The 14,311-nt window shown below is 43.6% G+C and overlaps 1 protein-coding gene across 1 annotated transcript in view; it reads right to left on the bottom strand.

Moving 5' to 3' along the window:
* Positions 1-13,284, bottom strand: part of TMEM178B (transmembrane protein 178B) — a 392,161-nt gene extending 378,877 nt beyond the window's left edge. The window contains exon 1 of the mRNA XM_070756346.1: positions 11,753-13,284. Coding sequence (XP_070612447.1) covers positions 11,753-12,134 — 382 coding nt within the window. The 5' untranslated portion in view covers positions 12,135-13,284. The remainder of the gene's footprint in view (positions 1-11,752) is intronic.
* Between the last annotated feature and the right edge of the window lie 1,027 nt (positions 13,285-14,311).

Below are 14,311 nucleotides of genomic sequence, written 5' to 3'. Positions count from 1 at the left end.
CCTGGGAGGAAACAAGGCTGGAAAAGGCAGGGAGAAGCCTCTGTGGGACCTCTCTAGGAATCCCCTGGGAGGAAACAGGGCTGGAAAAGGCAGGGAGAAGCCTCTGTGGGGCCTCTCTAGGAATCCCCTGGGAGGAAACAGGGCTGGAAAAGGCAGGGAGAAGCCTCTGTGGGGCCTCTCTAGGAACCTCCTGGGAGGAAACAGGATCTCCACCCTCCCTTTGGTTTCTCCAATCTCACGCATTATTCACTTTTACATTGATTCCTATGGGAAAAATTGCTGCTTCTTACAAACTTTTCTACTTAAGAACCTGGTCACGGAACGAATTAAGTTTTGTAAGTAGAAGTACTACTGTATTAAGTATACAGTAGAACCTCTGGTCACAACCATAATTTGTTCCATAACTTTGGTCACAAACCGATTTGGTTGTGACCCAAACCAAATTTTGGAAATTTGGCACTTTAAAAAAAATGGCGCAGAAGGGGGAAATTGGCCGCAGAAGAAAAAATTGTGAATTTTTTTATCAGAACCTGATTTGGTCATAGTCAGAAGCATTTTTGACCAGAGGTTCCACTGTATATTAATATAGACCTTTGATCATCAGAATTTTTCTAATAGTGATCATCAGCTTTAACATTGTCTGAATTCTAACATTTGTAATCAAGTAAATGGCAACCAGGGACGAAACTTTCTTGGTTCCAGCAAATCATTTATAAAATGTCTTCTAAGTTATCGTCTACTATTTTAGCATAGAAGACCAGATAGATAGATAGATAGATAGATAGATAGATAGATAGATAGATAGATAGATAGATAGATAGATAGATAGATAGATAGATAGATAGAATTCTTTATTGGCCAATATTGGGAATTATTTGTTTAGCAGAGTGATGGCATTCCGGAAAAAAATGTTCTTGTGTCTAGTTGTCTTGGTGTGGAATGCTCTGTAGCGAAGTTTTGAGGGTAGGAATTGAAACAGTTTATGTCCAGGATGTGAGGGGTCAATAAATATTTTCACTGCCTTCTTTTTGACTCGGTTTGATGTTAAGTTATATTTATTTACTCTGCTGAATTGTACAGAACTTTGTAACTGTTGTTCCTATTGTTTTATGATGTTAGTTCTAGTTTACTGTATTTTATATTTTAATGAAAGCTGCCCTGGGCTATGCTGAAGGGAGCCATAGAATACTTTAGACAATAAACATTTATAGAATACCAGTTTCAGGACAAAGAATGTTCTTTATTCATGCCTAGATTGTCATAATTTGGAGGTTAGTATAATCTAGACATTTTATTGGTCTTTTGCCCATGTCTAATTATTGTGGTGAAATAAAAAAGAATGTAGCACACGAAGTTAAACACTAAAGATATATAAATAATGTGCAAAAAATAGTATCCAGAGGTTGAGTACTACTGAGTATCTATAGTACACTATATTTATATAGCGATTCATCCCAATGGATTTAAAAATTGTTTCTTCCGAGTTAAGATTTTATCAGTGAAAATATGCCTCATTCATAGAAACATAGAAACAAAGAAGATTGACAGCAGAAAAAGACCTCATGGTCCATCTAGTCTGCCATAAAACTATTCCCTGTATTTATCTTAGGATGGATATATGTTTATCCCAGGCATGTTTAAATTCATTTCCTGTGGATTTACCAACCACATCTGCTGGAAGTTTGTTCCAAGCATCTACTACTCTTTCAGTAAAATAATATTTTCTCATGTTGCTTCTGATCTTTCCCCCAACTAACCTCAGATTGTGTCCCCTTGTTCTTGTGTTCACTTTCTTATTAAAAACACTTCCCTCCTGAACTTTATTTAACCCTATAACATATTTAAATGTTTTTATCATGTCCCCCCTTTTCCTTCTGTCCTCCAGACTATGCAGAGTGAGTTCATTAAGTCTTTCCTGATAGGTTTTATGCTTAAGACCCTCCACCATTCTTGTAGCCAGTCTTTGGACCCGTTCAATTTTGTCAATATCTTTTTGTAGGTAAGGTCTCCAGAACTGGACACAGTATTCCAAATGTGGTCTCACCAGCGCTCTATATAGCTTGTTATACCTCTAGCTAAGCATCCTACTTGCTTTCCCTACCGCCTGACTGCACTGTTCACCCATTTTGAGACTGTCAGAAATCACTACCCCTAAATCCTTTTCTTCTGAAGTATTTGCTAACACAGAACTGCCAATACAATACTCAGATTGAGGATTCCTTTTCCCCAAGTGCATTATTTTACATTTGGAAACATTAAACTGCAGTTTCCATTGCTTTGACCATTTATCTAGTAAAGCTAAATCATTTGCCATATTACAGATGCCTCCAGGAATATCAACCCTATTGCACACTTTAGAGTCATCGGCAAATAGGCAAACCTTGCCTACCAAACCTTCCCCTATGTCACTCACAAACAAATAGGACCCAGAACAGACCCTTGTGGCACACTGCTTGCAACCAGTCTCTGCTCAGAATACTAGCCATTAACAACAACTCTCTGATGTCTATGCTTCAGCCAGCTGCAAATCCACTGAACTATCCAGGGATTAAGTCCAATCTTCACTAATTTATCTATCAGCTCTTTATGTGGAACTGTATCAAAGGCTTTGCTGAAGTCCAGTGGTCACTGCCTGGAACTCATTATCTGACTCTGTTGTTGCCTCCCCCAACCCCAAAATCTTCAACCTCACATTATCTACAAGAGGTCTGTAAGGGGCGTGCATACGCGCACTTTTGTGCCTAATGTCCCTGTCCTATTGTCTTATTATCCTTTCTGTTACTATGTTCTACTTGTTATGTTATGTTATGTTATGTTATGTTATGTCATGTTAATATGTACTATAATACTATACTTGTTTGACTTGTTTGTTTAATACCAAAGAAGATTGCAAAAACTGTCAGACGCAAGAGATGGCACAGGGCATATTCAGGGTGTCAAGAACCTCAGCTCCAAGCAACATCATAAGGAAGAGCAATCAGACTGTTCAGTTGTGAGGATCAAACATATGAAAAGAACTCCAAATTAGTTGATACGATTTGACAACGCAAGAAATGTATCTCTCAAAAGATATCCAGGGGTAATACTCCGAATGAATATCTATTTGGACCAAAAGTCCCCGAATTCTCCAGCAAGGAAGAACAAGCTGGATGTGTCAACTCCTGCAATTATAAACACTGATATATGGATATCTATCCATAAAACTACCAGATGTCGAGTTTGACTTAAGGGAGACTTTACATTTTACTTCTGGACACAATTTAAAGCTGTAGTCGGACAAAGTGGAATAGACTAGCTGTGATGGTGAACCTATGGCACACGTGCATAAAGTGGCACGCGAAAGCATGTCGCCCGGATATATATATATATATATATATATATATATATATATATATATATATATATATATATGTCACATGTTTTTTTGCTGAATTTGAAAATTAAGGGAGACTAGGATAGATCTATTTCGGCCTTATTTTGGCCTCATCAGCTAGCCATACCCTCACTGGGACTTGAACCTGCAACCTTTGCCTTGTAAGGCAGAGAATTAACCTCTAGGCTACAGTATCCAATCCTTTCAACTCTGCACCAGGGAAGGGTTACATATTTTTTGTCGAATCACCCTGGTGTATTGAAGGAACATCACAGCTCCTATTCATATATATATACATATATATCTATGACGGTCTTGGTATATTCAGGTTTCTTCCCGTGTAGGATTCAGAAATTTCTGGCGACGTTTCAATGAGGTCCCACTTGTCATCTTCAGTCTGGTGCTTCTGTCCTTGTTCTAGGGCAAACACAGCGAGACCTGAGCTGCCTTCCTTCTATAAATACTGGTGGTTGGGTGTGGTTTGATGGCTCGGCAATTGCCTGCTGTGTAGAAACTTCCTGGTGCGTCAGTGGGGTAACACCTGGGGTCGTTGATGTAACTGAGGTATGCTGATTAGTTAATGGTTGTGGATTAGGGGTGATATCCTGTGTAGTTGGAGCTTGCAGGCTACTTGGTTGTTTTGCAATGTGTGTTCTGAGTCTGGTTTCAGTTTGTATGGCTGGGATATGTTTGTTAATGCGGGCTGGTTTCCAGATGTCTGGTAGGCAGAAGGTATCATCCCGCTTGTTCATATTTTGGGGATGTTTTTCTATCTCGATGGCTTCCATGAATCCTCATTAACAAACGTATCCCAGCCATACAAACTGAAATCAGACTCAGAACACACTGCAAAACAACCAAGTTTGAAGGAGGGATTTATCTGGTTATAAAAACACAGGGAATACTGGTTATCCTTAACTTACAACAGTTCTTTTAGTGACTGTTTGAAAAATAGCACTGGAAAAAGTGACATTATTGTTTTATTATTATTATTATTATTATTATTATTATTATTATTATTATTATTTAGATTTCTATGCCGCCATTCTCAGACGACTTACCTTCTTTTTGCCTCTTTTAAGATGTTAGGCCAAGAACATGGCTAAAGCTTCCCAGCTTCCCATCAAAGTCTAAAATGAATATTTATTATGACATCTGAATAGAAGTGAGGGTTTTTCCCCCCAATAATACATTGCATCTAACATAAAACTAGGCCCTACTTATATCATCCTGATTTTCATTTTACACTTTTTCTTCCCACACGTTCCACAGAATAATGTAATCTTTGCCTTATGTTTTCCACAGTCGGTTCTGTGACAATTGCCTGTTTATATTATTGTCATTCCTGCATTGGGAAACTCTAGCCCCCAATCTGCAGCTAACAATTCTCTCTCCCAGAGATATTATTCACCTCCTAAATCTATTTGCTCTGTGCAGCTCAAGTATAAAAGATTGGCAAGGATCAAATATAATGGTGATCAGCCAAACCCCTGCTGATACGTGTTATCCCATTAGGAATTCGTGCTAAATTCAAATAACTAGCTTAGATTGAAATGGAGCACAAAGTTCAGTCAATAATGATTTCAAAATCAAAGCAAAACGAGTAAGTTTTTAAAAAAATCTTGTTACAGCAGTCATGTCAAGACTACAGTAGATGTAATAACACATTTACAATGGAGAAAAATGTTTATGAATTGGCATGTATGAGAATTTACTACCCCGCTGTCTCTCAAAACTGCTGGTAAAGTAATATACAGTGGTACCTCGAGATACGAGTTTAATTCGTTCCGGACCTGGGCTCTTAAGTCGAGCAGCTCTTATCTCGAACGACTTTTCCCCATAGGAATTAATGTAAATAATTTTAATTGGTTCCAGCCCTCAAAAAACTCACAAAGTTAGTCTAAATTATGCAGAAAGACATGTTTTTAATGAAGAAATGTACATGTACATATAAATGAATAATGAAGTTTCTTTCACTTAACTTGTAAACTTTCTTAAACTTTTAAATTTACATATGTTCAACTTCTCTGCCACCCAATCCTGTAGGACAGAGGTCCCCAACCCTTTTTGCACCAGGGACCGGCTTTAAGCGATCAAGAGAGGAATGGGTGAATGAATGGACGGAGGGTGGGAAGGAAGGAAGGAAAGAGGGAAGGGACAGGAACAGAGGAAGGAAGCAAGGAAACTTATGAAAGGGGAGAATAAGAGAGGAATGAGTGAAGGGAGGGAGGGAGGGAAGAAGGTGGGAAGGAGAAAGAAAAGAAGAAATAGAGGAAGGGAAGGTAAAAGAGAGAAAGAAAAAGAGCAAGAAAGAAAGCTGCAAGCCCCCCCCCCGAGCCCCCAAGGCCGGCTGCAACCTTTTAAAACACGTGCGCCGCTTCGCAGCTGTCTCCTGAAGCCGAACGCGGAAGTTAGCGTTTGGCTTCAGGAGACAGCTCCTTGGCGCTTGTATCTCGAATTTGGGCTTGTAAGTAGAACAAAAATATCTCTCCCCTCCCAGCTCTTATCTCGAGTTGCTCTTAAGTAGAGCAGCTCTTATGTCGGGGTTCCACTGTAGTATGTTAAATATCCTATTCTGAGTATCCTACTACAGTAAACAAATGCAACATATTTTGTAGAATATTAGAATTTCCTTCAATTTGGAAAATTTAGTGGCATTATTAATTTTCTTCCCCTTTCCTATAGTTACAGTAGTTTTACACAAGTGAATCCCAGCGACCGGTTAGGTCCCACAGAGTTGGTCTTCTCCGGGTCCCGTCGACTAAACAATGTCGTTTGGCGGGACCCAGGAGAAGAGCCTTCTCTGTGGCGGCCCCGACCCTCTGGAACCAGCTCCCCCCAGATATCAGAGTTGCCCCCACCCTCCTTGTCTTTTGCAAGCTCCTTAAAACCCACCTCTGTCGTCAGGCATGGGGGAATTGAAATTTTCCCTTCCCCCTAGGCTTATGGAATTTATACATGGTATGCTTGTATGTATGATTGGTTCTTTAAATTGGGGTTTTTTAGATTATTTTTAATATTAGATTTGTTCACATTGTATTTTTTATTGTTGTTAGCCACCCCGAGTCTTCGGAGAGGGGCGGCATACAAATCTAATAAATACAAATACAAATACAATAAATTAGCTTTTACTGATTTACAGTATAGAACTGCTATTGTATCTGGTTTTTTTTTCCAAAATGAAACCAATTATAGCAAGTTAAGCAAAGCCATTTTCCCTGCCAGTTTTCTAAACTAAAATGGTACGTTTTCTTAATTGGGTTCCTTTAGTAATCCCTTTGGGCATCTGTGGTACCTAATCTAGATGTGGTTTGCTTTTTTTTAATTGCATCCTTGAAATTCACTAAATGGAACCAAGGGATAACATGCTGAGATAGTGAAACTGAAACCAAGGTGGAAAGTGAAAGTGAAATGAAACAGATGCATACTGGGATAGTGAAAAAATTAGCATCCCTGAACATAGCTTCACAAAGAATTTCCATAAAGTATGCATTTCCTGCTATTGCATTCTTCAACTACACAAGTTGAAAGATCAGTAAAATCACCTGATATCCATGCAGGAGGTTTTAAAGAAGTCCATTATGAACTTATGTAAGAAAATAGATTACTTGTCCCTAAATTCATTTTAAGCTTGGTTCGACATATAACAAATAGTGTCACTGAGTATGAATCTTGTCAATGGCTTCTCCATTAAAACCAGAATACCTTCGGGACCGCCTTCTGCCGCACGAATCCCAACGACTGGTTAGATCCCACAGAGTTGGCCTTCTCTGGTTCCCGTCGACTAAACAATGTCGTCTGGTGGGACCCAGGGGAAGAGCCTTCTCTGTGGTGGCTCCGACCCTCTGGAACCAGCTCCCCCCCCCAGAGATTAGGATTGCCCCCACCCTCCTTGCCTTTCGTAAACTCCTTAAAACCCACCTCTGCCGTCAGGCATGGGGGAACTGAGATATTCTTTCCCCCTAGGCCTTTATAATTTATGCATGGTACGTTTGTTTGTATGTATGTTTGGTTTTATAAATAAGGGTTTTTTAGTTGTTTTAGTATTGGATTGTTACATGCTGTTTTTATCACTGTTGTTAGCCGCCCCGAGTCCACGGAGAGGAGCGGCATACAAATCCAATAAATAAATAAATATGTATGTAAGTAAGTAAGTAAGTAAGTAAGTAAGTAAGTAAGTAAGTAAGTAAGTAAGTAACCCTAAATTCATTTTAAGCTTGGTTCAACATATAATAAATAGTGTCACTGAGTATGAATCTTGTCAATGGCTTCTCCATTAAAGCCATTAAAAAGTTGAATCTAAATCTAACTTATACACAATGTTGTCTGGCGGGTCCAAGGGTAGTGATGGCGAACCTTTTTCCCCTCGGGTGCTGAAAGAGCATGGATGCACGCTCTCATGCATGCCCGAGTGCCCACACCCATAATTCAATGCCTGGGGAGGGCAAAAACAGCTTCCCCCCCCACTCCGGAGGCCCTCTGGAGGCCGGAAAGGGCCTGTTTCCCAACTTCTGGTGGGCCCAGTAGGCTTCACCCTACCCAGGCTCTAAAGGCTTCCCTGGAACCAGAGGAGGGTAAAAGCACCTCCCCCATCTCCTCGAAGGCACTCTGGAACCAAAACCACCCTCCCAGAGCCTCTATGTGAACCAAAAAGCAGCTGGCTGGCACACACATGCACGTTGGAGCTGAGCTTGAGCAACGGCTTGCATGCCAGCAGATATGGCTCCACGAGCTACCTGTGGCACCTGTGCCATAGGTTCACCATCACTGGCCTAAGGAGAAGAACTTTCTCTGTGGCTGACCCAGCCCTTTGGAACAAGCTTCCCCCAGAGATTCGTACTGGCCCCACCCTCCCTGCCTTCCGCAAAGCGATGAAGACCCACCTCTGCCAATAGGCTTGGGGCTATTGAAATGTTGACATCTTGCCCCGCCCAATGAAGGAATGTTGGATTTGTGATGTGTGAATTTGTTTGCTTATTTTAACTGTGGAGTTTTTAGTATACTGTACTTTTTAAATGTAGATTTCTAACATGTTGTAAGCCGCCCTGAGGCTCAGGAGAAGAGTGGCATAGAAATCAAATCAACCAACAAACAAATATATAAATAAATACATTTCTTCTCACATAAAAACCCATTAAATTGGCAGAGTGGTCTTGCCAATCTATTATTTTTCAACTTCCATTTTTTAACAATGAATATGAAACTATCCAATGGGAGAATACTTTAACTCAAGGTTGAACTGGAGTCCTTAGTGCTCTCTAAGCATGATTGTTTGCTTGCAGACATGACGAAAGTAGCATTGTAATGAAATGTCTGCAAGCATACAACCAAGCTCAGAGAGCACCAAGGATTCCCCATTAAGTTAGCCAGATCTGATTCAACAACTATAATCCAATATAAACAACAGAGCACTCGCTAAATTAATAGTAGTCTGTAACTGGTACGTAGCAACTCCAAGGGAAAAAGCGATTCATAAAACTGGCTTTAGCTGTTCATTATTTCAAGCCTTTCCAATTGAGTACAGTGAATCTCTACCTAAGAACGCCTCTACTTGTGAAATTTTCTAGATAAGAACCGGGTGTTCAAGATTTTTTTGCCTCTTCTCAAGAACCATTTTCCACTTACAAACCAGAGCCTCTGAAACTGTAACCGGAAAAGGCAGGGAGAAGCCTCCATCGGGCCTCTCTAGGAATCTTCTGGGAGGAAACAGGGCCGGAAAAGGCAGGGAGAAGCCTCCGTGGTGCTTCTCTAGGAATCTCCTGGGAGGAAACATGGCTGGGAAAGGTGGGGAGAAGCCTCCATGGGGCCCCTGTAGGAATCTCCTGGGAAACAGGGCTTCCACCCTCCTTGTGGTTTCCTATGGGAAAAATTGCTTCTTCTTACAAACTTTTCTACTTAAGAACCTGGTCGTGGAACGAATTAAGTTCGTAAGTAGAGGTACCATTGCATCTAGATTTTTCTTGTTTTTAAACATCTTATGATGTTTAATCATGTTTTGTTATTCCATATATTCTTGAATTTAAATTCCCATTTTCTCCTGGAGTGCAAAGCTTCTATCAATATTAAAGCATGGTTTAAAACAGGGGTGTCAAACTCAAGCCCTGGAGGCCAGATCTGGCCCAGAGGGTGTTTAGATCTGTCCGGTGGGGCCACTCTAGAAACAACAAAGTGCTTAAATCAGGCCCACAGTGTCTCTGCCAGTGAAAACACATCTCAGGAGGGCTGCGTGTGGCCCTCTTGAGCTCTATTTTTACTGGCAGAAGATTGCTGGAGGCCACCGCAGCCAAAAACAGACCTTGCAACGGCCATGAATGGCCCTCCCAAGCTCCATTTTCACTGGTAGAGGGTTACAGGATGCTGTTGTAGGAGAAAATTGAGCTCGTGAGCCCATTTTCGCTGGCAGAGAGCTTGGGCCACCACAGGCACACACACACACACACACACAACATAAGTGATGTTGAGCTGGCCATGCCCACCCTGGGCCCCCAAGGTCAAACACAATCCTGATGCGGCCCTCAATGAAATCGAGTTTGACACCCCGATTTAACAGCATCAGACTACTGTTACCTATATTATTTACTTTGTCAAAGAAGAAATTAACCCAAGATATATCCCCGCAGCTCCTTTTAGGTGCTACTGTAATAAACTCAGGGCCTGACCTGGAAGAATCCTTGATTTCCCTGCTGAGCCAGCCAGCCATGGTGCCAACTGTGACAACAGCTTTTGATTATGGACAGTCGCCCATTACGAAATGGAACAGAGCCAAGAATACATTTCATGAAGTCACCAAACAGCTGCCAGTCCATCACACCGCACGGCTATTAAACCTCAAGGTTGTATGTGAACTCCTAATGAAGAGGCAACAGGCTTTTGATTGAATTGCCTTTTTTTTTTGGTTAGGGTGTTTCATCTCACGCATCAACCTTTGAAATCCTCGTCTAAAATAAATGGGACCAATTATATATCCACACAAGTGTGTTTGGAATCTATACCGAAGAAGAAACAAAAATTAAACCCCAAAAGAGTCGTGCAACTGCTTAAGGTTTTCACATCGGAACCCCCCTACCAAGTGATCCTTTTAAATACATTTGACTGGAGAGTATTTTTCTGTAAGCACAGCAATAAAAATTAAAATGTAGCAAGGAATCGTTCAGAAGCAATCTGTCGGCAGCTTTCATCCACATAATTCATCCAGCATAATTAAAAATTATCTATACTTTGCCTGCTCTAAAAAAAAGAAAAAGGAAATAATACAGACAAATAAGCTGACCATCATTTTTAGCCAAATACTTTATGGGGGAGAAGGAAATAATAATACATGGCTGCTTTTGATCAAGTGCTCTTTGGGAGGGGGATGAAATTATTCCATCTCAGAGTTTCCTTAATGCATTCATACTATTTCTTCCAATGGAAATTCAGAATCCATTTTTAAATAACCTGTAAGCACTAAACTCACTCTCTTTCATTTCTCCTTTTTTTAATTTTTTTAAAAAAATCTTAAATTAGAATCTAGCCTTCTGATAGGTGATGTTTGATTCTGTGAATTTTCTGTTCTACTTTGGCTTTTAAAGCAGCTCATACATTCTACAGGAATGGATAACCTGATAAAACTGACATTGTATTCACAGCACTTCTCATTTCTGGTTTCTGTAAAACAGAACTATCTCACCTATGATTGTTAAGCCTATGGGATAATCTGGTAAATGGGTTTTAGGCACTATAACCTTCTTGGAGAAGACCAATTCCTATAACCCGTCACAGGAAATAATAATAATAATAATAATAATAATAATAATAATAATAATAATAATAATAATAATATATTAGATTTGTATGCCGCCCCTCTCCGAAGACTTGGGGCGGCTCACAACAACGATAAAAACAATATTATAATGGCACAAATCTAATATTAAAAAACTAAAAACCCTATCATAATTAAAAACCAAACAGCACATACATACCAAACATAAATTATAATAAGCCTGGGGGAAAGATGCCTCAAATCCCCCATGCCTAGCGGTATTAAGTAGTTTACGGAAGACAAGGAGGGTGGGAGTAGTTCTAATCTCCGGGGGGAGTTGATTCCAGAGGGCCGGGGCCGCCACAGAGAAGGCTCTTCCCCTGGCTTTCACTTCCTATAATGTCTACCCAGCTTTTTCCATCTTGGCTAAGGGTGGCAGGAACTGATCTCCAAACCTTCTGAAGGGCGGCAGGTTGAGCGGAGTAGCTTTTCTTTGGCTTCACCATCGCTATTTAATTGGAATTAATTGGCCCATTGTATTCAATAGGAGTTATTTCCAAGGAAGTGCATTTAAGGAGCACCCTACTGTTTTGTAGAAAGCAGCTCAACCAAGTTAAGTTTTAAAAGGAAGCTCCTACCTTTAGCAATGAGTTCCTCCACATCTTGGTCAAATCCCAGACGATGGCACTTCCTCCAAAGTCCCATGTTGGTCGAATTATATTGCCTGTTGCACTCATCGACAGCGCTCATGGCAAAGAGTTGCCTCTTGTTTCTTGCCAAGAGAAGTTTCCCTTCCCAATGGTCCAGCTTTGACCTACTGGCCCGGAGGGGCAGGTTATTGTTAGAGTTATAAATGAAGCCAGGGTCGTTCCGGCGCGTGGTGAAGGTTTTGCATCGTTCCCGGTGTTTCCTGGCATCCGTTTCATACCAGTGGTCCGAGCAGATGGCCACTGCTAGCATGCCCAGAGCACACAAGGCTAAAGAAAGGCCAGCATAAAGTAGCAACCTTCCAGCAGCCATGCCTTAGCTTCAGAGAAACACCATGGGCATCTTCACTTACAGAGAAAAGCCCCGCTCCAGGGCGGAGGGTATCAGAGGGTATCACCAATTGCTATCAGCAATTAACATAGAAGTGAAGGCAGAGTCACCAGTCACAGTTTCAAGGGGATGGAGGGTCCAGAAATAGATGTCCATTCACTCCTGGTGTAAGAGGGTTGTCAAGGGTGGGGCAAAAGAAAAGGCTCCACTTCAATCAACAAGGTGCCCAACAAGGCAAGGGTAAGTGATAAAAGAAAGTGCCTTCTCTCCCTGGCTGGGCATTTGGCTCAGTCCATTTGTGCAGAATTCTTTCAATTTCCCACGTTTGGAACCACCAGACCAGCAACAACAACGGGGCTCTCTTTCTTCTTCAAGCGTTTAAGGAGGCCCCCCGTTGCAGGAACACAAGGTTTTTTAGGAATCAAGGTCCAATCACTAAGCGGAAGAAAGGCCTTTAAAAACCTCCAGGCAGCCAACCGGTTTAGCTCCAGTCCTTGGAAAGAGGATGCGGTGGAAAAAAAGGTGATGGCTTGTTCCCACCCCCTTCTCTCTCTCTCTCTCCCTCTCTTCCTCCCTCTCTCTCTCTCTTGGATCCGAAATATTATTTTTTGCAAGACTCCCGATAATGGTTGGTAATGGTGGCTTGCTGACCAGGATGCCCAGAGGGAGCAACGGGAGGGAGGATGGGGAGCCGCCGAGGGTCGACGGCAAGGAGAGACTGGAAAACACACCCACACCAAGACCCTTTCCTACCTCTCCTCCTGCACCCCGCGACCCCTAACGCGGGGAGCCACTCTGTCCGCAGGCTTCTCGCCCGCCTAGCCCCGAGCCTCCGGAGCAACCCAGGGGCATCTTGGTTGCCTTCCTCGGTCCCTGCCGCCGCCGCCGCCACTCTGCCTGGACCAGTTCAAGGCGCCCCGGAGACTTCGCCTCTCCTTCCGAAGGGAGGAAGGCGACGCCGGATGACAGGTGATGCGGTTGGCTTTCTCCGGGCGTCGGAAGCCGGAAAGACGCAGCCCCGCTTTCCACTGGAGCAGGCGGCTGGAGTGGGGGGCCGCGCAGCAACCCACACCCGGCGAGTTCGGGGGGCTTGAGCTGCGCGCAAAGCGCCGCTTCCTTCTGCCAGACCCAACCCCGGAATCTTTTGTGTTCGGTGCGCGCCTGCTTCCCCTCCTCCTCCTCCTCCTCCTCCCCTCGCCCTCCTCTTCCTCTCCCCTCCTCCTCTCCGGCGGAAAAAAAAATCGCCCTCCAGGGCCCCCCTCCTCCTTAAAAAGGAGGAGGATGAGGAAGATGAGGATTTAATCTCTCTTTGCATGCGCGCTCGCGGGCAACCCGCCGCGCCTGCAAGCTTTCCTGCGGAGCCCGAGCTCGCCAAGCTACAGAGGAGCCCGTTTTGGCGAGCTGCGTAAAAGCGCGCACACACTCACGGGCCGCTGGGGCATCTTGGCTCTCCGGCGCGCTCCTCCTCCGGCGAAACCAAAGCGGGCCCCTTTTTTTTACGCGCTGGAAAGGAAGGGAAGTGGAGACCCCCTCCGGGCGCCGAGCATCCCGGAGGAAAGGAAGAGAGGCCGGAGGAGTTGCGGCTGCGTTGCGCGGGGCTATCCGGTGCCCAAGCTCAGCGGCGTTGCCCTTCGCCGAGGCCTCGAGCGAGCCTTAGGCGCTGCCGGCGAGGAGATGCGCTCCCCCGGACGCTCCCGAGGGTTTGCTGGGCTGGGGCTTTTCTCCCAGGCATCCTTTCCTCTCGCCCCTCCCGCTGGTCTCCTAAGGATCTCGTTCACCCGCCTCGCCGGGAGTGAGAAGGGGCGGCTGGCCGCCTCGGGCGAGGCATGGCGAGGATGGTGGCGGCGGCCGCCGCCCGCGGTTTTAAAAGCCGGGAAAGGAGGAAAGGGGAGGCCGGGTCTCTGCTTGCCCACCTGGGAAGCTCGGTCTCCTCCCAACGCGCCTCCCTCCCGCACCCACCAGCCCGGAGAATACACGAATATGGAGCCCGAACCTAGTGATGTCACCTATCAAACGTGAGCCTCATGTCTTATTTCGCTGCCCTCCCTTAAAGCCACACACTCCGCCCGTCTTCGAGCTGCCCTTTCTGCCAAGAGAGCAGAAAAAGTGGCTCCCCTTCCTCCATGTAGAAAAATAGACCGTGTATCTGTGTGTGTTAT

Source organism: Erythrolamprus reginae, chromosome 6 (assembly GCF_031021105.1).
Source record: "Erythrolamprus reginae isolate rEryReg1 chromosome 6, rEryReg1.hap1, whole genome shotgun sequence".
Classification (NCBI taxonomy): Eukaryota; Metazoa; Chordata; class Lepidosauria; order Squamata; family Dipsadidae; genus Erythrolamprus; species Erythrolamprus reginae.
The sequence above is the reverse complement of the archived record's forward strand: the minus strand, read 5'-3'. Positions and strand labels throughout refer to the sequence as shown.